Source organism: Callospermophilus lateralis, chromosome 6, assembly GCF_048772815.1.
Source record: "Callospermophilus lateralis isolate mCalLat2 chromosome 6, mCalLat2.hap1, whole genome shotgun sequence".
Taxonomy (NCBI): Eukaryota; Metazoa; Chordata; class Mammalia; order Rodentia; family Sciuridae; genus Callospermophilus; species Callospermophilus lateralis.
Window position 1 is genome coordinate 55,339,572 of NC_135310.1, and position 27,796 is coordinate 55,367,367.

General features: G+C 33.1%; 1 protein-coding gene across 2 annotated transcripts; it reads left to right on the plus strand.

Moving 5' to 3' along the window:
• Nucleotides 1-4,049: 4,049 nt before the first annotated feature.
• Nucleotides 4,050-21,223, plus strand: Wasf1 (WASP family member 1). Of its 2 annotated transcripts, none has more exons than XM_076859848.2 (8): nt 4,050-4,182; nt 10,632-10,766; nt 12,503-12,656; nt 13,672-13,789; nt 15,952-16,124; nt 17,846-18,025; nt 19,495-20,123; nt 21,066-21,223. In XM_076859848.2, exons 1-8 carry the CDS (start codon nt 4,050-4,052, stop codon nt 21,221-21,223), a joined length of 1,680 nt encoding a protein of 559 aa, XP_076715963.1. The 2 variants fall into 2 exon arrangements, with proteins under 2 accessions (XP_076715963.1, XP_076715964.1); XM_076859849.2 differs by having other exon boundaries at nt 15,955-16,124.
• The last annotated feature ends 6,573 nt before the right edge of the window (nt 21,224-27,796 follow it).

Consider the following 27,796-nt stretch of genomic DNA (forward strand, 5'->3'; position numbering starts at 1 on the left):
TGTTTAACAACAAAAGAAAAACATCAATATAGTTCATTACATTAACTGAATAAGAGAGTCATATGATCATCATCATAAATGTAGGAAAAACATTTGGTAAAATCAACATCATTCATAATTTTAAAAACCTTTTAAACTTTGCTAAGAAAGGAACTTCCTTAATCTATTAAATGGTGTCTACAAAACAACTTAACAGGCAGTACATGCCTGTAATCCCAGTGGCTTGGGAAGCTGAGGCAGTAGGATCAAGAGTTCAAAGCCAGCCTTAGCAACGGTGAGGTGCTAAGCAACTCAATGAGACCCTGTGTCTACATAAAATAGGGTTGGGGATGTGGCTCAGTGGTCGAGTGCCCCAAGTTAATCCTGGTACTTCCCCCCCCCAAAAAAAAAGCACAATGTAACAAAAACCCTACTCTTGTAAATGTTGAAGCCTTTTCCTTTGAGTTCAGGAAAAAGACAAGTATGTTTGATGTTACTTCACATTGTATTAAAAGTTCTAGTTAGTATGATAAGGCAGGAAAAAGAAAGAAAAGATGTAAGATACTTGAAAAGGAAGAATAAACAGTTACTATTTATGATATGATTGCATATACTTTTAAAATCCAAAATAATTAGATATTAGAAAGGCCTCTGGATATAGGACCAATATTCAGAGATTTATTTTCTGTATATATAATAAAGAAAATAAAATGAAAAAACATACCATTTTCAGTATAATAAAAAATCATGTACATACAAATCTAAGGATGTATAAGCTTTCTTTTCAGAAAACTATAAAACATTGAGAGACATTTAAAAATCCTGAAATAATTGGAGGGATATGTTATATTCATGCATAGGAAGAAATGTATTAATATTAGTACTCCCCAAAGTGAGTTATAGATTTAGTTTAGTTCTAATCAATTCCCAGTATGTATGTATATGTGAGTTAAAAATCTTACTCTAAAAATTTACAGGGAAATATAAAGGACCAAGATCAAACAAGACAAGGTAGAGCTTGCCCTGTTGTATATCAAGACTTATACAAAGTCCCATTAATTAAGATAGCTCTAGGTAAGACACATCAGTGGAATAGTTAGTATAGAGTCCAAAATTAGGTAGATTTAGAAATTATAATATAGAAACTTGCTCTATGGTAAAAGTTATAAAAGAATTATAGGAAACTTGACTGCAATGTTATGCTACTCAAAAAATTAATTCCAGGGGCTGGGGTTGTGGCTCAGTGATAGAGTGCTCGCCTTCCATGTGTGAAGCACCACATAAAAATAAAATAAAGGTATTATGTCCATCTACAACTAAAAAAAATTTTTTTTAATTAATTCCATATCAGTTGTTGATTTAAAGTGCAAGACAAGAGCAACAACACTAAGTGAAAAAAATGTAGATAGTCATATTTATGATCTTGGTATAAAAATATTTTAATAATTAGGCTTTCATACTAAAGCTAAAAGAAAAAGAATGATAAATTTCACCATACTGACTGGAAATGTCTGTTTATTTAAAAATATCATTGAAAGAGAGAACTAGTGAGTGACAGAAGATATTTTTTCATATATAATTTTTAAGTGGCTCATATCCCATGAGCCCTTACAGAAAAAAAATATGTACTTCTTGAGAGAAATCCAAAAGTTAATTGAACATATGAAAAGATGCTAAACTCATTAATAATTAAGAAAACACTAAACTAAAATAGGTTGCTACCACATATTCTCCAAAACAGCTAGAATTTAAAAACTGACAGTATGAGGTATTGTAAGAATGGGACAGCAGTAGCCTCTTACACTGCTAAAAAGAGCATACATTGGTATAGTTACTTTTGGAATAGTTTGGCATCATCTTCTAAAGCTGAAACTAACTGTCATTAATCAGACTGTTCTCTTCGTAATGTATATTCACAATATATATTATTCCCTTCACTTCAAAAAGCCATCATAATTAATACTCATATTTAGAGTTTCCTACCTCGGTGGTGAAAATACAAAGAAAACAAGGAAATGCTTATTTTATATACATACACACAATATAATATATTTTTTTAAAAAAATTGTAGTTGTAGATGGACAGCATGCCTTTATTTAATTTTTAAATTTTTTTAAAGAAAAGTTTATCTTTGAGGAGGAGGTAAACAAGGACAAAAGAGTCCAAAGTGGAAGAGTCCTGAGGTGCAGGCATGTTTTATTTCTTTTATGGAGTTATATGACGGTTTAAATTACTAAGTTATACAGTTTTGTGCATACCTTTTTTTTTCCCTGTATGCTTAATATTACACAATTTAAAAAATATTTACAAATGTACATAGAATTTTGTGCAAAAAGGTCAAAGGAGACAAATTTCATTTGTTTGGTTTTTTTAAAGTATGTTAATTGACATACTTGCAAAGTGTTGTATGTATAAGTAACACTTGAGTGTTTAATGACTAACGTCTTTGTTTGTCACTAAACCTCAGAAAATAGTAAATCTCTTCTTTTATAAAATAACCAGTATTTATCAGTAGGTAATTTTGGGCAGTTAGCCTCACTTTCAATAGTTAGGCTGGACTGTAAATATGACCATGCAAGACTGAAAACTGTCTTTATTTATGAGAAAACTATAATTGTTCATGCTCTTTAAATCTTTTTATCAAAACATTAAAAACTCTTGGTAAGATGTATAAGGACAGTGTTAAAAAATAAAACAATTATTTAGTACAATGTAATTTACAACTTTAGAAACAATATTGAGTTTTTGTTGTTTTTATTGTTTAAAAACAAAAAGAACACTTTGAACAGTGTTTGTCTTGTGTAACTTAAAAGAGCCACAGCTAACAGAGCTCAAACATCTTTTCTGTGCCTTAGCAAATTTTCTACTAAATTTGGATCCTTTTCTACTAAATTTGGATCCTTCCAGCATTTTATCTTTTGTACTTTCAGTGCAGTGAAATAACTCCCATAGTCCCTTTAATTTTTCCCAGCATCCCTTCCTGGGACATATTTCTTATTTTTTTCAAAACTACATTCCTCACTTGTAAGTTTGCCTTCCCTAAGTTCCTCTGGCTGTGTATATAGATTTTCATACTAAATGTTGTATGTTGTAGTAACAACATTTCCACAGTCAACTCTTCCACTTACATTGGATTTGAATTTCATTTCCAGTGTTATCAATTTTTGGTTATTTGCTGCTCTTTTGTCTTTATTAGCAAATTCCCACTTTCTACTATTCATTTTGTAAAATTTCATATTGGTTTAGCAGTGGGAAGCAAGAAGTCAACACAGGTATTGGCTTTGCTGTCTGTGGAATTGAGTAACACATGGAGTCTCACCAAGTCAACTGACTTGGAAAGATGACTACTGATTGTGATGCACATCTCATATTAACAGTGATTTGTTGAATAGAATGCTAGCAATGAAGTTTGTATTTATGCAGTTAGAGTTAATAGATGTGATAGTGAAATTTGAACCATGTTGCTGGGAGATTGCTGTTTAAATTAACTTTGGTTGCTGAAATTGGTGCACATGAGAAGCATACAAAATTAAGACAACCTCTAATTCAAAGAAGGATTTTTTGATCAGTTAAAATTTTGGCAAGTTTGATGAGATTTTTGGTGCTAGGCTGCTTGAACTATTTGATCTCTGACTTGTTGAACACCTGATATGTTTTATATGAAATTATAAATTTGATAGTACTCTCCTAGCTTTTTACGGTGCTTAGGTAATTTCTTAGAAAGGCTCTCTGGACACCAACTTTGTAAAACAAAACCAGTATATATAGTAAATAGAAACAATGGTTTTAGAGAATAATAGGGATGGCGATTGTAAATTCACCATGATGTTGAAAGTAAGTTTTTAAAAAATGTTTTATGTCATATTGATGTTCTAATAATTGAAAATAAACCAAAGCTAATAATAAGTTAGATTCTTTTAATCAGATGACTATTTTCATTGTCTTCGTACAAGCATATAACTTTATTCTTAATTATGACAGAGTCTTATTCTGTGTTGGTTGAAGTTGAATAATGTTAATTTCTTTTTTTGATTTCCTACAGGTGAACTAGCACAGAGGTTTATCTCAAGATGCCATTAGTGAAAAGAAACATCGATCCTAGGCACTTGTGCCACACAGCACTGCCTAGAGGCATTAAGAATGAACTGGAATGTGTAACCAATATTTCTTTGGCAAATATAATTAGACAGCTAAGTAGCCTAAGTAAGTTTTATATCTATTAAAAAAATTACTTGCAAAACATAACGTTATGCTTTAGACTATTAAGAAGATATACTTGCAGTTAATTTTGGGAAGGATATTTGATAGAGTATATAGTTATCCTGAAAAACATAGTCATTTTAAGTAAAATTAATGAGCTTTAGAATCATTTCTTCTTCCCCTGCATGTCCCCCCACCACCCCGCCCCCCAAGAAAGGGAAATAAGGGCAGAATCTCTGGAACACAATCACATGATGGATAAGAATTATTAAAATCTTTTAAAAATATGATTCAGTGTAAGACCAGAGTAGTACTCTTGCTTGGTTGTTACCTATATTAGTTTTAGAAGTTTCAGCTGTCTGTGTTTTGGGACACCAATATCTCTCTCTTTCCTAAAATGTTTTCATATTATCAAGGATCTAAAGTGAAAGGATTAGACTAATCAAATGAGTTTTGTCTAAGGGACATTAAAATGAGAGTCAAGAGTCTGATATACAGAAAAATGTGAAAACAGCAAGTAATTTGGCTGCTGGCAGATAGAAGGCAAACCGATTAGCCAGAGAAAGGACCATAGAAAGAGTAGGTAGTGGAAAAGGAGACATACAGTATGTTCCCATTTTAAGATTATAGAACAGAAACTGGACATGGTGGCACAAGCCTATAATCCTAGGAACTCTGGAGGCTGAAGCAGGAGGATCCACGTTTAAGGCCATCCTCAGCAACTTAAGTTCCTGAGCAACTTAGTGAGACCTTGTCTCAAAAAATAAAAAGGACTGGGGCTGGGGTAGTGGCTCAGTGGAAGAGCATTCACCTAGCACATACGAGGCCCTGGATTCGATCCCCAGTACCACATAAATAAACAAACAAAAAATAAATAAATAAGGAGTTAGAGCATTAAAAAAAAAAATAAAAAGGACTAGGAATGTGGTATAGCACCCTTGGTTTCAATCCCTAGTACCAAAAAAAAAAAAAAAAAAAAAGCAAAGTGCAAGAGAAAAAGATTATAGAACAGAGCTAGTTAAGGGATTATTTCCCATTCTAAATTTAATCAGGTAGAAAAATTTAAAACTAAAACAAATTTATTTTTGAATTAAAGAATTAGCTTTTTAATAAGACACCTATACTTCATTTCAAATACAAGATATTCTTGACCTAAACATTCTACAAGGAGTCCTAGATTTATCATGTCTGTCATACCCATCAGCATAGACTCTTCTAATAATAAGGGTTGGCCTGTATTTTCCATTTCTTTTAACTTTTGTCTTCCCTTTATATAACTTGAGTAGTGTCATCCCTTGGTATTTCTGGGAGATTGGTTCCAGAACCCCCCTCAGATACCAAAATCCATAGATGCCCAAGTCCTTTATGTTTGCATGGAACCTACACATATCCTCCCATATGTTGCACTTTAAATCATCTTTAGATTACTTAACAGGACTGTAAATGCTTATTTATATAAATACTTTTATACTGTATTATTTAGAATAAAATGAAAAGAAAAAAGTCTGTGTGTGGCTTTTTTTGGCCTAGCATTGATTGATCCAATGTTCAATACAGATGGAGGTTTTTTCCCAAATATTTTCTTTCCAAAATTCGTTGAATCTGCGAATTGAACACAGAATCTGCAGGGCCAAATGTACTTAGCACAAGATAAAGAGAGATGGTTAATCTAATTTGTTTCAGGTGAGAGAGTTTGGTCATATATTCTTGTAGCTAAAACATCATAAAACATTATGCAAGTACTACTCATCTTATGATGAGGTTATGTTCCAGTAAACCCATCATAAGTTGAAAATGCCTTTACAAAAATGTATGTAACCTCCATCTGTGGTGGTGCAGGCCTGTAATCCCAGCAGCTTGGGAGGCTGAGGCAGGAGGATCTCGAGTTTAGACCCAGCCTCAGCAACTTAGTGAGGTCCTGAGCAACTCAGCAAGACCCTGTCTATAAATAAAATATAAAGAGCTGAGGATGTTGCTCAGTGGTTAAGCACCCTTGGGTTCAATCCCTGGAACAACAACAACAAAAAAAAATTATTTACTTGTCTATCCTACCCAACATTATAACTTAGCAACATAGTACACTATAGCGCATCACATGGCTCATCAGCACGTGACTGGGAGCTGCGGCTCACTGCCACTGCCCAGAATCACGAGAAAGTATTGTATCACATATCACTAGCCCAAGAAAAGATCACACTTCAAATTTCCAAGTATGATTTCTATTGAATACATGTCACTTTGTAAAGTTGAAAAATTGTTAATTTAAACTATCATAAGTTGGAGAATTCTGTATTTGAATGCTTTTTGTGAGAATACCAAATTTTTGCATTGCCTGTGAAATACTTGTAAGGATAAATAACAGGCTATTTTTTTGAATTTGTTTTAATTATATTCCTTGTTCTTGTTGGTGGTTATTTTTTCAGGTTAGTTATTGGCAGTGAATCACTAAGATATTGTATTGTGTTTCTTTACCAGGAAAGCCAATATGTAGTATACCTCTTTTTCTTTTCTTTTTTCTTTCTTTCTTTCTTTCTTTTTTTTTTTTTTTTTTTTTTTGACTAGTACATTTTAGTTATACAAATAATAGATTTCATTGTGGGTGTATTTTTATATGCATATAATGTGGTTGTTATTTTGAGACTAATCAAAAGAAAGTCTTCTGTTGACTCAGATATTACATGAACATTATAATTAACCATATTGTTTAAAGATATTTTGCTGACTTTTTTGTGGCCTAGCATTGATTGAGCTAATATAACGTGACTTTATATAAAATATGTGTTAATGTGTATGTGAGTGCATCAGCTTGTTAGATACCTGTTAAAAGCATAAAAACAACATAAGTAACTCTAGACAAAACATTTTTTAAACAAAATTGAAATGAATTTTCAGTCCAACATAGGTAGGTATCTTGCTTTATGTATATACCTAATATAGAATCTAGAATTAATGTGACTGTGTGTTAATTTGCAATAATTAACATTTATTATATAATCTAAAGATGACAAGACAACATAAGGAATTTTCAAGCCTAATGGAGTCCATATAAGCAAAATCTATCAGTAAGCTAACCAAATCTGGAAAAATAAACATATTGTAAAAATAAATGTAAGTTACATTTGGGAATATTCATATTTGGAATCAGAGGCCATATAGATGTTTTCTAACAGTTTATAAAAATTCGAAAACAAGATAAACCTATACGGTATTTTATACGTAGCAAGGTGTAAACAGTATTTTTTTATTACTCTGAAATTAATTTTTCTGGCAGTTTTTCCACTTGACATAGTTGAGAACCTGGAATTAAATCTAAAAGTCCTCTATATAGCCAGAATAAATAAGCCCACACAGTAAAGATAAAAATAACCAATTGATCCCACTCTCAGAGTGTGTTTACTTTTGCTTTGATAGTTCAGACAGATTTGATGATGTTATTTCCAAATATTTATGCTTCAGAAAATTAAAAGAGGAGGTAGGGGGAGCAGCATATAATAATAGAATAAGGCATCACAGAAGCCAACCAAAAAATGGTAGTTTACAGCAAGGGAGGAATTGACCAAAAAAGCAATATAAAAACTGGGAAAAGGCCATTTAATGTAAAAGCAAATATTCTTCTTCATTTCAAGGCTGTTTTCTGGCCTGGGTTTAAAAATAATTGATTTTTATAATTAATTCATGGCCATGAGTCCTCAAAAAAGGGGGAAATTTCATTTTGTATCCATTTAAGAAGACAAGGAAACTCAGTACATTTCATAACATTTTTTATCCAAAGTAGTTATAATAATTAATGGATTTAATAATCTCTGAATTACTTAGAAAAATTAACAATCTAAAATGATTGTGAGTAATTGAAGTATTCACTTCAGTACCACTGTTTGCACCAAAAGTTCTTCAGAATACAGTAATGAAAATAAACTATAGGCTTTCATATGGTTTAGGGCAAGACACTCTCAGCCAGATATTCTTGTCACTTCATAAAAGTGTACATCCCAGTATTTTATGAGATTTTTCCTATTAGAACATAATTTTGCTTTTTAACAGATGATTACTGAAAACCTAAAATCCACTTAATGTAAATTTCCTCTTCCCCATTTTATTGTTAGCTTAACCATTTGGACTGTATATCAGAAAGTTTTTACTGTTCTTCCCATGACTTTTCTCTTGTTGAATATAGTCAGTTTATGCTGCCAAGATGAAGTGTAAAGTCTATTTATTGCTTTCAATTATAGATAATTTGGCAGATATTATCTGTAACAAAATATCTGAATGTGGGCACTTATGAAGAAAAGAGGTTTATTTCATAGAATCAAAGGCCGAAAGTACAAGATAAGTGACTTCATCTATTCAGCCTCTGAAAAGGGCCCTCTTTACTGGGGCTCAGCATGATTGAGAAATACTGTAGAAAGGGAACAAGTTGAATGCAGAAGAAGCCAAGTGGCTTCACTTTATAATATCCTATTTTCTCTTGAATTAACCCACTCTGTGAGACATAGTATTAATCCCTTCTGAGAGTGTTGCCCACATGACCTAATTGTCTTGCACTAGACCCCACCTCTTAAATGTTTCAGGTTACCATACTGAGGACTAAGCTTCTAGCATATGGGGGACAATTCATATCTAAACCACAGCATATGGATAGGTCATAAGCTGGAAGGGTAGAAGGATTGATAACACAAATTAGATTGGTAGACATTAGACGGATAATAGTGAATTACTTCATTGTATTATAAAGCTGCACGGTTCTTATTCTAAAAGAATTTCTCTCATTTGGCAAATTTGAAGAATCCCAACTAAGTATAGAATACAGAAACCATTCTGAATAGTATGAGCAGATGTTAACATCATGAATTTTAAATTACAGAACTTATAGAAAAGAGATAGTCATAGGTGAAATTATTGAGGGAGGCTTACTGAATGAAAGGTGAATTGGGCCCTTAAGGACCAAATGAATTTTAAAAGAATAGGGAAGGAAGGCATTTCAGCATGCATAACCTAGGTAAACAAAAAGAGGCAAAAATAAATAATACGTATATAGGGGGATTAAAAAGACAACTGATACTAGGTAAGTGTGGTGGAACCTGATTATGGAGGATGTAGATGTTAGATGAGGGGATTTAGATTTAAATTCATAGATAATGAGATACAGGTTCTTGAGTAGAGAAGTGGTATAATGTAAGAGTTGAAATTCAGATGTGCACACAGTTGTTTCTCATTTCTCTGAGAGGGGAGGCAGAGTTAAATTTAAAAAGAATAAATGGGATATCTGCTAAACTGGCATTTAAATGTGGAAGGCTGTCATACACTTTTTCTTTAATTATTAAAAAGCTCCAGAAAAATGCAAATGTATTATAAATCTGCATATAAGTTCAGGTGATATACAGATTAAAAGTTAAGATTCCCTGTGTTCAACTAGGTTCTTGAACACCATTCCACTCCCAAAAGTTAGGTGCTTTCTGCTGTGTGATTTTTACCTGTTGTTGAGCTCCAACTCTGTATCAAGTATACCACCAGGCCGTTTGCTCTCTTCCTATAACTTCCTTTTGAGACATATATTTTTATTCCTATTTTACAGATGAGAAATTTGATATCAAGGTCTCACAGTGATTTGAATTTAATTGTTTATTAAATTTCTTTTCATATTTATTTAAATGTCTGTTTCTCCCTCTGTTCAAAATTTACCAAAGGTAGAAACCTTCTTCTAGCTATTTTGGCTTGCCTTTTTTAATAAGAGGAATTTACATAGCTAGAGAAATACATGGTTTTTAAATTTTTGATGATTTTTAAAGAAATTATAATAAGACTGCAAAATATCACTCTTAAGTTTTCTGAAGCTGTGTCTTGGGTCTTAGACGTATTTGAGACAGGGCATCCAGTAGGCCTATGAAGACTCTTGCATTCTGTCACCTGGCCTGAAATTCAGTTGAGACTAGTGTGGAGTCTAGGTATAAATGCTGATTTGGGATTAAAAGAAATATTGTTTGGGGCTGGGGCTGTAGCTTAGTGGCAGAGCGTTTGCCTAGCATGCATGAGGCATTGGGTTTGATCCTCAGCACCACATAAAAATAAACAAAATAAAGGCATTCTGTCCATCTACAACTACAAACAAAATTTTTAAAAAAGAAGGAATGTTGTTTGTATGTACTTTTACATCATAATCTCCCCTGACCCTCATCAGATAGCTGGATATCGGTAAAGTAAGTTGAATATTTCCACTTTAGACACAAGTCATTGAGCAAAAGGTGGTAGAGCAGGATTTAAAATCAGATTTCCCAGAGTTTGTGTATTTATTTTTCCACTCTGTCATGACTTAGTGCCTGTAGGGTAGGATTAAAGTTTAAAATATTTCCAAATAAATGACAAATTTAGTAGGACGGTACTTTATTTGTTCAGTATTTATCTCCATGATCATGATCACATTAAATCTTATGAAATATGTTTAATTTTTTGCTTAGGTAAATATGCTGAAGATATATTTGGAGAATTATTCAATGAAGCACATAGTTTTTCCTTCAGAGTTAACTCACTGCAAGAACGTGTGGACCGTTTATCTGTTAGTGTTACACAGCTTGATCCTAAAGAAGAAGAATGTAAGTTTATTCATATCTTCTTCCATGTATATATTTTAGTTAGATAAGTATATTTAAGAATGGTATTAAACATGAATTTATTATAAATATTTTTACCTGTTTTAACACATGTTATGGTCAATCAGGATTTTATCTATAAATGCCATCAATGTGAATCTCCTGGCGTTTTATTTCTACATGTTTTTGTTTTAATCTCTCTTTTTTTTTTTTTTTTAAAGAGAGGGAGAGAGAGAATACTTTTTTCTTTTTTTTCTCAAAGAGAGAGGGGGAGAGAGAGAGAACTTTCACATTCTTTTTTTTTTTTTTTAGCTATCGGCGGACGAACATCCTTGTTTGTATGTGGTGCTGAGGCTCGAACCCGGGCCGCACGCATGCCAGGCGAGCGTGCTACCGCCTGAGCCACATCCCCAGCCCCTTGTTTTAATCTCTTTATTTCGTTTACTACTTAGCTCTTAACTTTTTGACATGAAGAAGACATTTTAACCAGACCTTTTCTTCCATTCTTTCTGTTTCCTTCCTTATAATTTATTTATGTACTTTTGTCTTAGAAATAAAAATTATTTGAAAAGTATCTGAAATCCTAAGGTTTGATTCTGTAAGAATGTGGCGCCTTTTAATATGCTTTCGTGTGCTTATTGCTAGTCTTGTCTGCTTATTTTAATTGAATATTACTACCACTTTAAATGAACATTTCAAAAACAAATTGCCAGTATGTAGGGTGGAAGTGGTCTATGCCAAGATTAAATCAGGTTGGGAAAAAAAAAAAAAAAAAACACACCACTGGATAAAATTATGGAAGAAACTGTAGTGGTAAAAGCACATTTCATGCCTTGACAGAATATCTCTGTATTTTTTATTCTTAAAAAGAAATGGAACTACTAAGAATATAATTTTCACTTATCTACTGCTATGGTGTAAAGTATTTGTATACTTAAAGCCATATTAAATATATGAAATAACCTACTTTTTTAATATAAGGAAGTCACTCTGAGTGTTAATAATGTAGCATTTCAATATATTCTTTATTTTATCATGCTACACATGTTAATTCAAAAGAAAATGAGTAAATGAAATTATTTTAAATTATCACAATTGATGGGACTTTGTGCTTGTTCCTGGGGATTCTGTTAAACAAGATAGTCTCAGTCTTCAAGAAACTGTAGCTAAGTAGATAGAAATCTTTATAGTACATATAAAAGAAATAGAGACTAAGACTAATGTAGATCACCTGATACTTAAAAATAATTTTCATGATTGTAAAGTTTGTTTTACCTTTGTAATATTGATACATTTGTAACATTTATAGTAATTTTAGTAAGAAGTCAATAATGTATTTCTTTCACAGTTATTTCTATCAGCAAAAAAAAAAAAGGAATAAAGGGAGATAGGAAAGAAGATTATAGAGGAAGATAGAAGTTGTTGCAGACTAAAAGTGGAAGATTAAAAAAAGATATATTTTGATGGAAAGTGTAGGTGCACTTCAGGAATCATTAGGATCTTCTGAGCCTTAAAATCAAGAGTTGAGTTAAAATCCATGTTGTTTGGAAAACTAGGCACAGAATAATAATGATAAATATAATGATAAAGCATTTAAAATTGTTCATGATTGATAAGCCACTAGGGTCATAACCTTTTGAGTCATTCTGGCTTTTAAACAATTACAGAATATGAATTTGTTCAATGGTCAAATCATTTTAGGAAAATAAAATGAATTCTTGGTATTTTGTTTGTTTTAGTGTCTTTGCAAGACATAACAATGAGAAAAGCCTTCCGAAGTTCTACAATTCAAGATCAGCAGCTTTTCGACCGCAAGACTTTGCCTATTCCATTACAAGAGACATATGATGTTTGTGAACAACCTCCACCTCTCAATATACTTACTCCTTATAGGTCAGTAGGTTAATAAGTAAGAAGCCTTGTTTTTTATATCAAACTGCAGATTTTAATGCTAAATCCCTACACGTTCTTAATTTTATTGTGCTTCTGGCCAACACAGAGAACCTTTCTTTCTGTCACTAAATGAGTTCCTAAGGTTCTGGCATACAAAAGAAAAAGACATATTCAAGGGGTTGTTTAAACAAATATTACTAGAAAAAGCACTGACAAACCTGTTAATATGAAGGTCAAGGAAATGTTATTGTCCTTTTAACTTAATTTTTACTCAAATGAAAAATAAAGATCCCAAAATTCCACCATACTAACAAAATAAGTATTTTATTTTTGCTTGTTCTATCTACTCTAAGTATATATATCTATATATACATAAACTTTTGGCATAATGACTATATAGTATTTGTTTTAAAAATGTTTTTTTACCACTTAAAATCTGGAATTATTCAGCCTTTCTTTGGAGTTTTCTCACGATTTATTAAATGGGTAATTTAAGATGCACAGCACATAAAATGGTATTAAAGTAATTATTTAAAACTGTAAATCGATATGTAAGCTATTGGATATAAATGTTGCTATTAAAATGACTATTGGGTGACATCTTGTAGTTTAGTAAATTAAATTCATAAATAAATTATACTACTGGAAGTAACAGTAAAAACTTTTGTATTCTAAATAATGTTATTATCTTTTCAGTCTTTTATTTTTGGCAGAACTCTTTGTAATTATTGAAACTTCTCAAAGGACTTTCAGAAAAATTTGACATTCAATGAAGTTAGAGATGAGAGTTGCCCAGCTATACTTTTAATTTTTTAGTACTAATTCTGGAAAGTGTCTGGTTTTTCATTTTCCTTACTCATTTGTAAGAAATTTTATATTGCTGCAATATTCTATTTTGGCAATATTTTAACATGTTATATTTTACTAATGTGAGAAGAAAAGACATTTCAGTAAAATTATTCTATTTGATTGCCTCTTTGCCTTACTAGTATGCATTTCAATTTATGTATTTCAGAGATGATGGTAAAGAAGGTTTGAAGTTTTATACCAATCCTTCATATTTCTTTGATCTGTGGAAAGAAAAAATGTTGCAAGATACAGAGGACAAGAGAAAGGAAAAGAGGAAACAGAAGGTATTAAAAGAGATTTTAAAAATTGAAGTTATTTTTTGTATGTTTATGTTTATTGCATTTATGGAACTTTATTAATCCTGTACTTTGATGGTTTTATTTTACTTGGATCCATACTGAAGTCTTTATATCTATACAGCTGAGTCTCCTAGGGAAGCAGATGAGCAATTAGATTATTACGGTATGGTAGTTTCATAATGAGGTTTGTTTAGAGGTTTGGGTAACACAAAATAGCATCTGCTTTAGCCAGCAGACAAAGCTTTTATAAACAATCTTGAAGAACAAATTAAAATAAATTGGACCGTGGAAGAGAAGGGCATTCTAGTATGGAGAAATAAAGGAATATTATATGCAGATATTGGTAAAGTAAGTAAATTAAGCTAATATTTTCTTGCCAAAGAGCACATCCTAAAGTTTTCCAAATGTTTTAAAGAAGTTAGATTCTTACTAAACTTCTGTTATCTGTCTCTTGTGTTGTCAATTTCTACTTTAATGCATTCACTTGGATCTGCTTTCTTTTATGTTAATGATAACAGAAAATATAGAAGAAGCAACTTGGATTTAGGCATTTATGAAGGAGGCAAAATCAGTCTTTATCATTCTTGTTTGTCTTGTAGCTATTTCTACTTTTCCCAATCTCTGTAATGCCCTTTTGTCATCTTCTGTGCTAGACAGTGTCCCTGTGTTCTAACCAGTTTGCAAACTGGTGACTGGCAAACCAGATTACGCCATTAGGCAGGTTTCATTTGCCAAAAAGAGGGGTCTTAAAGTTTTGGAACTGGAATTTCTTAGATGAGATATGTCTATCTAGTTCACAGCCTACCCCATCATATACTGACTAGCTTCATTCATGTATGTTATCTGCTTGGCTTCTTTAGGCATTTGATATTTGTTATACCTATTCTAGACTTTTCTCCCCTAATTTGAATCACTTTGTATTCTGTTGTTTAAAAACCCAGTGTTCTGTTGAGTGATACAATTATTATGGATTAGTTGGATAACAGAATTTTTTTCCCATGTGTCAGCCAGCTAATTGGTCGCTTCTCAGTTAGCATAATCTTAGTAAATTTTCACATTGGTTAGAAGCAAACAATGTATAATTTATGGCAGAAATTTCAAGCTAATAGATCTTGGAGAGAGGGAGGGGTTTTTTGTTTGGGGATTTTTTTTTTATTTTTTGGATGTTTTGTTTTTATTTTCATCTGAAAGGAATTTCTGACCTCCCCATTTATTACTTAGACATATTTGTTAGTCACTTTTACATCACTGTGACTAAAACACCTGGCAAGAATAACTTAGAGGAGGAAAAGTTTATTTTTCAGCTCATGGTTTCAGAGACTTAGCCCATGGTTGGCCCACTCCATTGCTCTGGGCCTGAGGTGATGGTGGAACATCATAACAGGAGGGTGTAGAAAGGAAAACTGCTCATTTCCTGACAGTCACAAAGGACAGAAAGATAGTAAGGTGCTAGGGACAAAATATAACCTCAGTGGCACGCCCCCATTGGTCTACTTCCTCCATTCACACCAGATCTATAGTTAGACCCAATACAGGAATCCTTTCAAATTATTAATCATCAAATGGATTAATCTACCAATTAGTTTATAGATGGATCACATGTTGCTATGTCACTCGTAACTGAATCGTTTCACCTCTAATCATTGCCACATTGTCTCCTGAGCTTTTGGGGATACCTCATATTCAACCCACCATAGCATACTCCAATGTGTTCAGCGCATCAATTCAAAATTGTGGTTACAAAACATGGCAAGTGCACAATGCCACACCTATAACCCCCACTACTCAAGTGGTTAAAACAGGAGGATGATAAGTTTGAAACCAGCTTCAGCAGTTTAATGCGACTCTCATCTCAAAATAAGAGAACAGAAAGAGTTGGGGTTGTAGCTCTGTGATAGTGCTTGCCTAGCATGTGGGAGGTACTGGGTTCAATCCTGTATTGTTTTAAAAAAGGCAAGAAACTGGGATAACTGCAGACTAGCTAAAATTGAACTCTGAATGTATAAGTGAACTGTCCCTGTGTTACTTTTATCATATTATGGTATTGTCTTTCAGTGTTTCAACTTTTCAAATTTTATGATAGTTGTAACCTCTTTTTAAAAATTAGCATTTCAGCATTTGGCTTTGTTTCAATACATCTGTTATAGCAGAAAAATCTAGATCGTCCTCACGAACCAGAAAAAGTGCCAAGAGCACCTCATGACAGGAGGAGAGAATGGCAGAAGCTGGCCCAAGGTCCAGAGCTGGCTGAAGATGATGCTAATCTCTTACATAAGCATATTGAAGTTGCTAATGGCCCAGCCTCTCATTTTGAAACAAGGTTTCTTTTCTTTGTTTCTTTTATTTGTTGTTATTTTTAAATTAATGATAAAATATTGGCTTTATTTGCAGTATCTGTACTGCTAAGTTTTGAGTCCTAAACTGTTGAACTGGAAAACCCTGTTGTAATTATAAAGATTATATCAAAATCCTGATCGTTGAGCCTTCTGAAGTCTGACCTTGGACAAGGTCATTCGTATATTTGGACTTTATTCTTGTCATCTGTGGAAAGAGGTGGTTGGAGTAAATGATTTTCACTGTTATTTTAACTTTTATCTGAAGTCTCAACTCTTCAATATTTCAGGTTTACTAGAGTTTCACAGTAGAGTAGGGTTTGGAATTTTTTTTTTTTTTTTTGCATATAAAATGGGAGTTGAAGAGGGGTTCTTTTTTGTCCTTTTTCTGTCCACTGACTTCCTTTCTATGCCCACATTCCTCACCTCAGACATATCAGGACTTTCAAACAAATTTACTCAACCCCTTTTGCAGAAATATAGAATTGGTCCTTTTCCATTATCAGTCGCCAGGGGCCCTTTCTAAGTAACAAGCTACCATAGCAAACACATTACACTGGCATGCCTCTGAAGAAATTTGTGTGTTGTCATGTTGACTTTTTAATGGAAAAGAGATGAATGTTTTCTTTTGAATAACACAGGTAAATTATTGGACCATTACTGTGAAATATTTTGGCCTATTTTAAGAGAAATATACATCTGAGAGATAATATTTATCTGCATTATTGAAAGAAACTGAAAGAATTGAGATTTTAAAATAATAATTATCTGTTGACATTCATTTTATTACATCTAAATAAGATATTTCTGACTTGCTCTGTGTACATCTGTTAAATCCAACTTTGTCCCCAGATGGAACTACAATCTATAAATATAAAACTTTACATGTTCAAGCTGAAATTTTGCTTAAATCTGATCTGGATCACATGTTGCTATGTCACTCAGCTATTTTCTGAGTGCTTTCCCACTTTTTGAACATTTAAAGGACACAACGAAGTAAGCTAGCCATCTCTGTGGTGCTAGAATCAGGGAGATCTTTTGAGAGCTGTAAGTTTAAGAGAACAACAAGTTCTCATAAAAAGAGTGTGATAAAAATTTTCAGTTTTCATATTCTGTCATTGGAAGCTTCTTATGAAGAAAAAAATGAAATATAGACAGGTAATTTTAAATACTATTTGCCAAACTTAATTATTTTCATGTTGTTGGGCACAGTGGTGCACACCTGTAATATCAACAGCTTGGGAGGCTCAGGCAGGAGGATTGCAGTTCAAAGCCATCCTCAGCAACAGCAAGGCACTAAGCAACTCAGTGAGACCCTATCTCTAAAGAAAATACAAAAAAAGGGCCGGGGATGTGACAGAGTGGTTGAGTGCCCCTGAGTTCAATCCCTGGGACCAAAACAAACAGAAAAATTATATATAAATTACAGGATTATATATGTAATGTTTTTAATCTTTAAAAATTAAATTAATATTTCATTATAAAAAATAAAGTAACATGGTCACAATAATAAGACTAAATTAGTGAGTAAAGATTGCTTTATGAACAGCATTCTTTGTTTTAAAAGTAGGTTTTATTAATACATTTCTGTAAGAAGTTTTTTAAAAATAACTAAACTACTGGTATTCAAAGATAAATTATTTCATTTAGAACACTTTATTTCACTAGTAATTCAAGAAAGTGCACTGATACTGTGTATTTCTTTTAGACCTCAGACTTACGTGGATCATATGGATGGATCTTATTCACTTTCTGCCTTGCCATTTAGTCAGATGAGTGAGCTTCTGACTAGAGCTGAGGAAAGGGTCTTAGTCAGACCACATGAACCACCTCCTCCTCCACCCATGCATGGAACAGGAGATGCAAAACCTATACCCACCTGTATCAGGTATGTTGGGACAAGCATGTGATGTTTTATGTTAAGGGTTGGTAAGCTTTTTCTTTAAAGGAACAAATTCTAAATGTTTTAGGATTAATGGGGATATGATTTCTGTCACAAGTAATCAATTTTGTCATTGTATGAAAGTAGCCATGCACAGTATATATCCAAATGAATGTGTCTGTGTCTCAGTAAAACTACATTAATGGAAACAAGGAACTGGTCACATTTGGCCTATGGGATGTAATTTGCCATTCTCTGATTAGACCTGATACATTCTCCAGGAAAATTTTACTTAATAACAATTTACTTTAAAGAAAGTATGTTTTGTTTTATTATAGCTTTGTTATCAAGCATATCATGTACAGTGTATTAAGAAAAAAAAAACTTTTTGGACTGTCATTAGGCTGTAAGAAATGTAGCTATGAATACTTAAATAGTTTCAGAACATCAAAGACAATTAGCAGTTTTGCTTGTAATACTCTTTTAGTAAAGCTATTCTGAAGTTAAATCTTCTTCAGTTATCTAAAGTGTACATTTTTAATAGGTATTAAAGAAACTTAGATATCAGCTTTACAATTTTCTGTTAAAAAATTTATGTTATTACTGGTTCATTTGTTGTTCCAGCCTCAAGAAGAAAGAGGGCTGTAAATTTGCTTTTGTGGTTTTAATTAGCTGTCGTTGACTTCACTAAAATGGCATATGATGAGTTTTTAATAGGTTCAATATAAATACAGCGTTGTATTAGCCACAGATATTGCTACAAATATTGCATTATGATAAATATTGAATCATTACAGAGACTCATCAGTGTATAATTGAGAATTTTATTTATTTATCAACAAAGTTAGCATAAAATGCTTGAGTGAATATGAAATTTGCATGACAGGATGAGACTGTTTAGAATATTACAACCAGGGTTGGGGTTGTGGCTCAGCGGTAGAGTGCTTGCCTGGCAAGTGTAAGGCCTTGGGTTCGATCTTCAGCACCACATAAAAATAAATAAATAAAATAAAAGTACTGTGTCCAACTACAACTAAAAAATAAATATTAAAAAAAAAAAAAGAATATTACAGACCAAGCAAGGCGTGGTGGCACATGACTATACTCCCAGCGACTCAGAAGGCTGAGGCAGGAGGACTGCAGTTTTGAGGCCAACCTCAGCAACTTAACAAGACCCTATCTCAAAAAAGAAAAGGAAAAAACTACTGGCAATGTGATTCAGTGGTTAATTGCCCCTAGGGTACAATCCCGTTATAAAAAAATAGATATAGAATATTACAAACCAAAGTACCACCCACTAATTTTCTCATTGATATACTTTTAATTCTTACTTCTTCTGAAATAGTGTTAAAAAATTTAAAATTTCTATAGGAACATGTTTATGTATCTATTTTTATAGAAGTAATTTTAATCATAGTTTCTATAGATTTTTTTTCAGCTTTAATAACTTGCTAGGATTTCTTTTATCATTTCAGTTCTGCTACAGGTTTGATAGAAAATCGCCCTCAGTCACCAGCCACAGGCAGAACACCTGTGTTTGTGAGCCCCACTCCCCCACCTCCTCCACCACCTCTTCCATCTGCCTTGTCAACTTCTTCATTAAGAGCTTCAATGACTTCCACTCCTCCCCCTCCAGTACCTCCCCCACCTCCACCTCCAACCACTGCTTTGCAAGCTCCAGCTGTACCACCACCTCCAGCTCCTCTTCAGATTGCCCCTGGAGTTCTTCACCCAGCTCCTCCTCCAATTGCACCTCCTCTAGTACAACCCTCTCCACCAGTAGCTAGAGCTGCCCCAGTATGTGAGACTGTACCAGTTCATCCACTCCCACAAGGTGAAGTCCAGGGGCTGCCTCCACCCCCACCACCGCCTCCTCTGCCTCCACCTGGCATTCGACCATCATCACCTGTCACAGTTGCAGCTCTTGCTCATCCTCCCTCTGGGCTACATCCAACACCATCTACTGCCCCAGGTCCCCATGTTCCATTAATGCCTCCATCTCCTCCATCACAAGTTATACCTGCTTCTGAGCCAAAGCGTCATCCATCAACCCTACCTGTAATCAGTGACGCAAGGAGTGTACTACTGGAAGCAATACGAAAAGGTAATTTTTTCAGGACCATGAAAAGTATTGTGGTAGCATTGAAAATTTTCTAAATATTTAAGACAACAATGCAGTCCTCATTTATAAAATTTTAGATGATTTTGTTTTTGTACAAAAGTAAAGGTATGTCCAACTTATATTTTAAATTATTATTAAGAAAATACACAACATTTAATCATTTTATTTTCATACTTAGGGATTCTTAAAATGTTTATTGAGTTAATGAGAAACTTAAAATATCATATGTAAATATTATAGAAAATTTAAATTCTCTATGTTTAGTGTTTATGTAAAATGTTTTACAAATTACAGAATTTTAAAATGTTTTTTTTCTTCAGTGTCAAAGCTTTTCATTTGGGATAGCATTGACATTTGTTCTTCTAGATGCCTGTAAAGCTAAGTAAGGGTTAAGATTCTTCCCTTAGTTACCAAGAAAGACTTCTTGATAGGATGGTTGTTCATTTATTCAGTTAGCATTTCTTTTCTTTTTTTCCCCCCAGTTAGCGTTTCTTAAGCAGCTGTTATATGCCAGGAATCAGAAGTATAAAATGAATAATAGTGCTTTTCCTTCAAGTACAGAGGATAATAAAGTGACAGAAAATATATTCAACAGTGTATAATTTATCTGACTATAGTGATAATAGAAGAAATGTATTATCTGGTTAACTTTTTAAGGGATAGTAAACAGGAGGTACAGTAGACCATGATAGATAAATATAAACTGTAGATATCTATTAGGTAAGTTTTACTAATTAACTCATAAATGATGATGTAATGAAAGATTTAATGCCTCTGATTATAATTACTTCAAATTATTTTTAATCGGTCTTGCTTATTTTCCTATTAGTATTTCTCATATTTATTTAGTCTTATGCCAGAAATAATACTATCTAGTGTTTAGCATTTTGATTTAAAATGAATGGTTTGGATTTACTATATCAGGTATTCAACTACGCAAAGTAGAAGAGCAGCGTGAACAGGAAGCTAAGCATGAACGCATTGAAAATGATGTTGCCACCATCCTGTCTCGCCGTATTGCTGTGGAATATAGTGATTCAGAAGATGATTCAGAATTTGATGAAGTAGATTGGTTGGAATAAAAAAAAATGCATTGATAAATATTACAAAACTGAATGCAAATGTCCTTTGTGGTGCTTGTTCTTTGAAAATGTTTGGTCATTCTAGTGTTTTGCTTTCTATCCCTTATAATAAATAACCCTTTTCCTCCATAATTTTTGATTTTGAAGAAAAGTATTAGCATACATTTCAAACTAAATGTTTTACAATGGCTTATATATTTTTTTTCCCTGAAAAGACATAATTCAGTCCAACAAACCACTAAGTATTAAGCATGGACAGCTGTTGTTAGAGTAGCAGATTCAGTTTTTTGATATATCTTAATTGTGCACTTCGTGAATTTTAATTTAAAGAAAGTGAATGAGATTGAAATCTTGAGGGCAGCTGTAATATTAATGAGCCTTATTCTACTTCCTGATGTTTTAAAAGAAGAAACACTGCCTTGATATATGAATACACTCAGAAAGTACATTTAGCTTGTAGTGTTGAATTCTCTTAAAGGAATGCTTAAATTTTTTATTATTATTTTATTGTTTTAAATACTTGCCTTATTTGAATGTTTAGCAGTACTCCTTTCCCACTTATATATTGTGTGATACAATTTTGCTTGCCTATAGGAGTTTAAAATTTTTCCATGTGAAATACTCTGAATTAAACATACATGTAACTTACATAACTGTTAGAAATAACAGTCTGATTTAATAAATGGTTCATTTTAAAGGTTCCTGGGTGTTGCTCTTTGAAACTGTTTCTGATCACTTATCGAATACTCCAAAGTAGTTTTAAATACTACAAAGCTGGACATGATGGCAACATACCTAAAATCCCAGCAGTTGAGGAGACCAAAGCGAAAGGACTGCATTTGAGGCCAACCTTAGCAACTTAGCAAGACCCTGCCTCAAAATAAAGTTTTTAAAAAGCTAGGGATTTATATTAGTGGTAGAATGCCCCTGGATTCAATCCCCTTTATTAATAAATAAATAGTAAATGAAAATTTAAAAACAATTTCAGCAATATAATTTTTGCTTAGTTGTACATATTCATATTGTTTAATATGGTAGCTTTTATGTCATTTTTTTCAAAGGTTAAAAAATTTATATTTTCCACTCCTTGAGATCTTAAATTAAAACTGAATTTGCCATCTAATTTCAGCATATCTTGTCTTCATTTTAACTTCATTCTTGATGTTATAATTTACAATGATAATGAGTTATTAATGTTTAAACAAGCAGATCTAGGGTTCAAGGGGAAGCAGCATTATTATTAGATTACCTAGTTTGAAAAGACTATAAATAGGTTTGAGTAAGTTGATTTTAAAGGCGACTTCAGTATTCCACCTTTGCCTATATCTACCACTTTTGCAATGCAGAATCTAATTCTTCCCAACAAGAAGTGAGTACAGGATGGAGTTGTAGCTCAGTGGTAGAGCACTTGCCTAGCACATGTGAGGCACTGGATTTGATCCTCAGCACCACAGAAAAATAAATAAATAAGATATCGTGTCTATTTGCAACTAAAAAATTAAAAAAAAAAAAGTTGAATATTGTTCCCACTCCCTTAAATCTAGGTATCCCTAAATTTTGCATTAGCATGTGGCAAAATTTATATTATGCCAATACTAAACCTAGGCCTGAAGAAACCTTCCAAGCTTCACTTGCTCTCTTCTCAGATCTCTTTGTCTGCCCTGAGAATAAGCCCAGGCTCCCCTGCTGAATATCAGAAACCTCATGGAAGAGAATTGTACCAGGTAAGAATAGCCAAGCCCAAGCTTTCCTGCTGACTGACTATAGAGGTGAGCAAGCCCAGCCACGACAAGCCTAGCCTAGCCTAGCCACTGACCCATCAACTCATGCACAAAAATAAAGGCTTATTTTCTTACGCCTGAGTTTTGAGGTGAGTTATTTCATGCAAGATTATTGTGACAATAAATAGTTGAGCTGGATACAGTGGTGCATGCCTATAATCCCAGTGGCTCAGGAGGCTGAGGCAGGAAGATCACAAGTTCAAGTCAGCCTCAGCAACTTACTGAGGCCCCAAGCAACTTAGCAAAACCTTCTTTTAAAATTAGATTTAATAAAAGGGCGAGAGATTTGGCTCAGTGATTAAACACCCCTGTGTTCAGTCCCTAGTACCAAATAAATAAATAAATATTTGTTACATGGCCAACATTATCATTTGGTTATTTAGACAAAAAAAAACTAATGACCTATAATCTTCATAGAACAGAAATAATAGAACCAAATTCAAATGTAGCAATTCAATTTGGATATAAAAAACATGTCTTGATGGCTTCAATAAACAGGATTTGACTTGTTCTTTTGGGTAGCTTAGCTTACACCAAGAGCCAAGATAGTCAGTCAAGGTTTATTTCCAGCTTTACAAAAATGCAATTCAAATTTAACCATAGAAAATATGACACAATTTAAAGTCTGCCTTCCTAAGTGTGCCCATGGTTAAAAACTAAAACGCTTTTTTAATAAAGCTCAACCATGGCACATAAACAAAACATTGTTACTGGTGTTGGAGCAGTTAAGGGTAATAAAAAGGAAATTGCCAAAGATTTTCTAATAGTAAAAGTAGATGCATTAATCACTAAAGCCTAGCAATATGTATCCTAAATAGTTCATGATAGATTTTTTTGTTGTTTTTAGAATATTTCTGGAAAATAAGAAAGTGCTTGCAAGCTGAAGAGGTCACATATGTAGTATTTACTTTAAAATCAGAATAACCTTTTCATCTAGATTTTCAACTTAATCTGCTGAAATAATTTTGGAACAAATCATTTAAGAGTCAGTTTTATTACTATAAGAAGAAAGAACGTTACTGGATAGTGGCTGTTTATCATTGAAATATTTTAGTATTCAGGTGGTTACACATAAACCTAGAAAAAAATAAATTGTATACTCTGAAGTAATAATAGGCCTCACTTGTTTTGATTGAGGTCATCCATTTATGCCCATATTATTAAATCCAGTGAACACATTTTAGTTCTTAACTTATTTAATCTTTATTTTATGTTTATTCTACCTCCTTGAGACTTTCAGTCCTTTGACATTTGTGACACCGTTTATTCCATTTCTCCTTCCCAATAACAGAGACAGAAGGGAGAGAGGGCAGTACCTAGCAGCTGTGGTGTGTGGGATGAAAGGTAGTCATTGTTGAGGGAAAGTCTCTACATCTTTTCCTAAGTAAGGGATACCCATAAGCTTCAGATTTGTGACACATTTTAAGCTATCACTGCTGCCTTTCCCAGCTGAAGATCGATTTGGGCAGATTAGATGACTTCAAAAACATTTTCAGATTATAAATATTTATTAAAAGACATTTAAATAAGAATAAGTTTCCTTTGGGTTTTGCTTTGTAAATTATGGAACAACTCTATTTCCACTTTTAGAAAATCTTACCCTTTCTCTACCCAACCTACTTCACATCCATATTTCCACAAAGTTTTCTCTGATAACCATAACTGACATTCATATTCCTTTTGAATTCTTCTAATTCTTGTATTGTAATCTTTCCTCAGATGATACTCTTACACTATTTTTCATCATAGTTATTACCTACTTGAGATTGCCAAATAGATTACTCACAAGACAGCTGGAGGCAACCCAAAATATCTCTTATAAATAGCTCAGAAATATGCCCTTTTTCATTCTCTCCTGTAGGCTCTTTTTTTTTTTTTTTTTTTTTAATTTATAAAGAATGGAAGTTTATGTGGCTTACTCTTCTGGAGGCTGGGAATTTCCAGAAGATGATCCCAGTATCTGTTCAGCATCTGGTGGAGGGCCTTCTTGCTGCTTCCTTCCTAGGCACTGCTCTTGTTTTAAATTTCATTCTCCACTAGACTCAGTAACACCGTTGATGTTAAATTAGTCCCAATTTCATCAGAGCTATGTGGGTGTATTTGAGTATATATTTTAATAAGTGGAAAGTGTAGGAATGAATCTTCTGGCCCAAAAGTTAAAATCATTTATATCTCTGAAGCATCTCTTAAGGAGAGGTCAAAATTTGATTGTGTTTTAGTTTATGGGAATTCTCATCAATTACTTTAAATCCACAACTTTTAACTTTGCCCTTAGTAAACAAACCACTGCTCTTTATTTTTCTCATTTTCTTGATACCAGCTTTTAAAAACAAAACAAAAAAATAACACTTCGACTCCCTAAACTGAAGCAAGTATTAAATAAATTATTTAAAACTTCTAAATAGTTCAAGAAATTTCTTTTGGAATCCATTCTCTCTTTAATATTCACAATAAAAATGCAAGTAAATCAGGGCTGGAATTGACTCAGTGGTTGAGCACTCACCTGGCAAATCTGAGGCAATAAAGGTATATGTCCATCTACAACTAAAAGATATATATTTAAAATTTTAAATGCAACTAAATTGATGCAAGATGCTCATGTAAAAATCAGGATTTAAAGATACCTTTTCTGTATTGAATTAATGAAATGGAATAGGAATTTCTAGGTTTTGTCATTCGACTAATTAAAGTTGTAACTGTAAATGGAGGAAATGTATAGGGCCTTGTAATACAAAGAATAAGTTTTTTCCTTCCTTTATTCATTGATATATTGAGAATAGTTTGTTTATGTTCTGTTTGAATTGACTATAAAATTCAATCTCTGTTGCTTTTCAAGCCTGACAAACAGGCTCTGACTAAAGAATGAATACCAGCCTTGAATGAACATTTCAGACACTTTTTTTTAAGGGCTAGTTATCAATACCTTTTTCTCATTATTGTAAGGCCAGCTGCTCTGACTTTTTTTTTTTTTTCCTTTAGAGGGAAAAAAAACCACAACAGCATGTATTGAAGTCATCTTTTTTTAGAGATATTTATAGTTTCTTTTCTGTAAATTTGGTAATGATCTTGAATATCTATATAAATGTGATCGTTGTGGGCCATTTGTATATTATATTCAAAAAGACCTTTTGATAAATTCCTTATTTATCCATCCTGGCTTTAGGCTAGATTTTTCAATACAGCTCTTGATAAAGACACAGATGTCTTCAGGAGTAATAAAACTCCTCATCCACCTCTCTGACCTGGAAACAGTATTAAAAGACACAGAAGCCATTATGTCAAAATATGTCTTCTATTATAACATCTTCCAATATTACTTAAAGCATCTATTTCATTCCTATCTAGGAAAGTCATGAAGTGTACTTTTAACTTCAAAGTATATAGCAACAGTTTGTCTAGACAATTCTCGATAAAGGAACATCTCTTATTAAGGGTTTATTTTTATTATATATTATTATATTTCTTTCCATATATTCAGGAACATTTTTGGATGCCTACAGAGTCTTGAGACTGGAGACTGCTGGCACTATGTATTGGGGCCACAACAGTGAATAGACAGAGCCCTCCTTTCTGAGTATACAGATAAGTTAACAAAAAACAATGGATGTTATGTTAGGGAAGCATAGTCAAAGTCAGGAAAGGCCTAAGGGAAATGATATTGTGGTTTTGAGATTCACTTAAACAGACAAATGTTGAGGAGTCTCTTCTAGTCTGTGGATGTCTAGAAAGACTTCGTGCAGAGAATGCAGGGAGTGGAACACTCAGTAGATCAGGAAGGTTAAGCAAGAGCAAATCATGAGAGGCTCTTCAGAAACAAGTTAAAAAGTTCTGTTTTATTCCACGGGCAATAAAATTGGAGAAATGACATATTGGAATGACTATGAAATGATAAATGAATTAGAAGTCATCTTGGAGACCAGTCAAGCTATTAGAATAGGTGACAGATAATAGGGATAGTTAGGGTGATGGCAGAGGAGTTATATAAGGAGATCCAAGTAATAATTAGAATAAATTAGACTTGGTCATTGGAAATGGGAGTCAAAGATGACGCCTTAGGTCCTGAATTAATGATACAAGGAATGTTAGAGGAGGAGCAGGTGTATGAGGATGGGTGATGTAGGTTGGGACTTAAGACAGGAAGAGGATCACTGGCATGGTTGAAATGATTAAACTTTTATTTGTGGAATGAAACTTTTGCAGGACAGAGGATAGTTGTGAATAGTTAAGTTTGAAGGTCTGGTCCCCAAAATTGAGACAATGGCATCTATTTCCTCTGTAGATGACAACATGATTGAGGAACATGATGAACAAGATGATTGAGGAACAGGAGGCATGTCAATGGTTTTAAGAAAAATAGAGATGATCTGAAATAGTTATGAAAAATGAGAAAGCTCTGTAGGGACATAGGAAATTATTGAACCAATTTTGAGGTTGGTGACCATGTATTTATATTGGTTCCAATAAACAACATGGAACTTTGTTTTCAGCACTCTGAAGACAATTGTCAGGCAACAGAATTCATCAAGCTAGGATTTTGAATGGGATGCAAGGATGATCTCTAGGGAACATTGACTGATTTTAATGTGTCAACCCATGATTGAACTTCTATATTAAAGTTTTTCTCATCTAAATAGCTGTAATGCAAGTTTGATCTCTTTTTCTCATCAAGTACATTTACAGGTTCTCCTGGATTGTCAATCTGCAAATAATCTTTCTGTCTTTGCAATACTTTATTCTACCTCCCCTAAACTCAACATCATCTTGGTTTTCTTTCTACTTAGGTTTATTATGA

Bases quoted from the DNA above. Each gene is read 5' to 3' on its own strand.
- Wasf1 (XM_076859848.2), top strand. From the start codon at position 4,050: ATGCCATTAGTGAAAAGAAACATCGATCCTAGGCACTTGTGCCACACA. The intron at 4,183-10,631 runs GTAAGTTTTATA...TTTTTTGCTTAG, and splicing joins TAGACAGCTAAGTAGCCTAA to GTAAATATGCTGAAGATATA. The intron at 20,124-21,065 runs GTAATTTTTTCA...TTACTATATCAG, and splicing joins ACTGGAAGCAATACGAAAAG to GTATTCAACTACGCAAAGTA.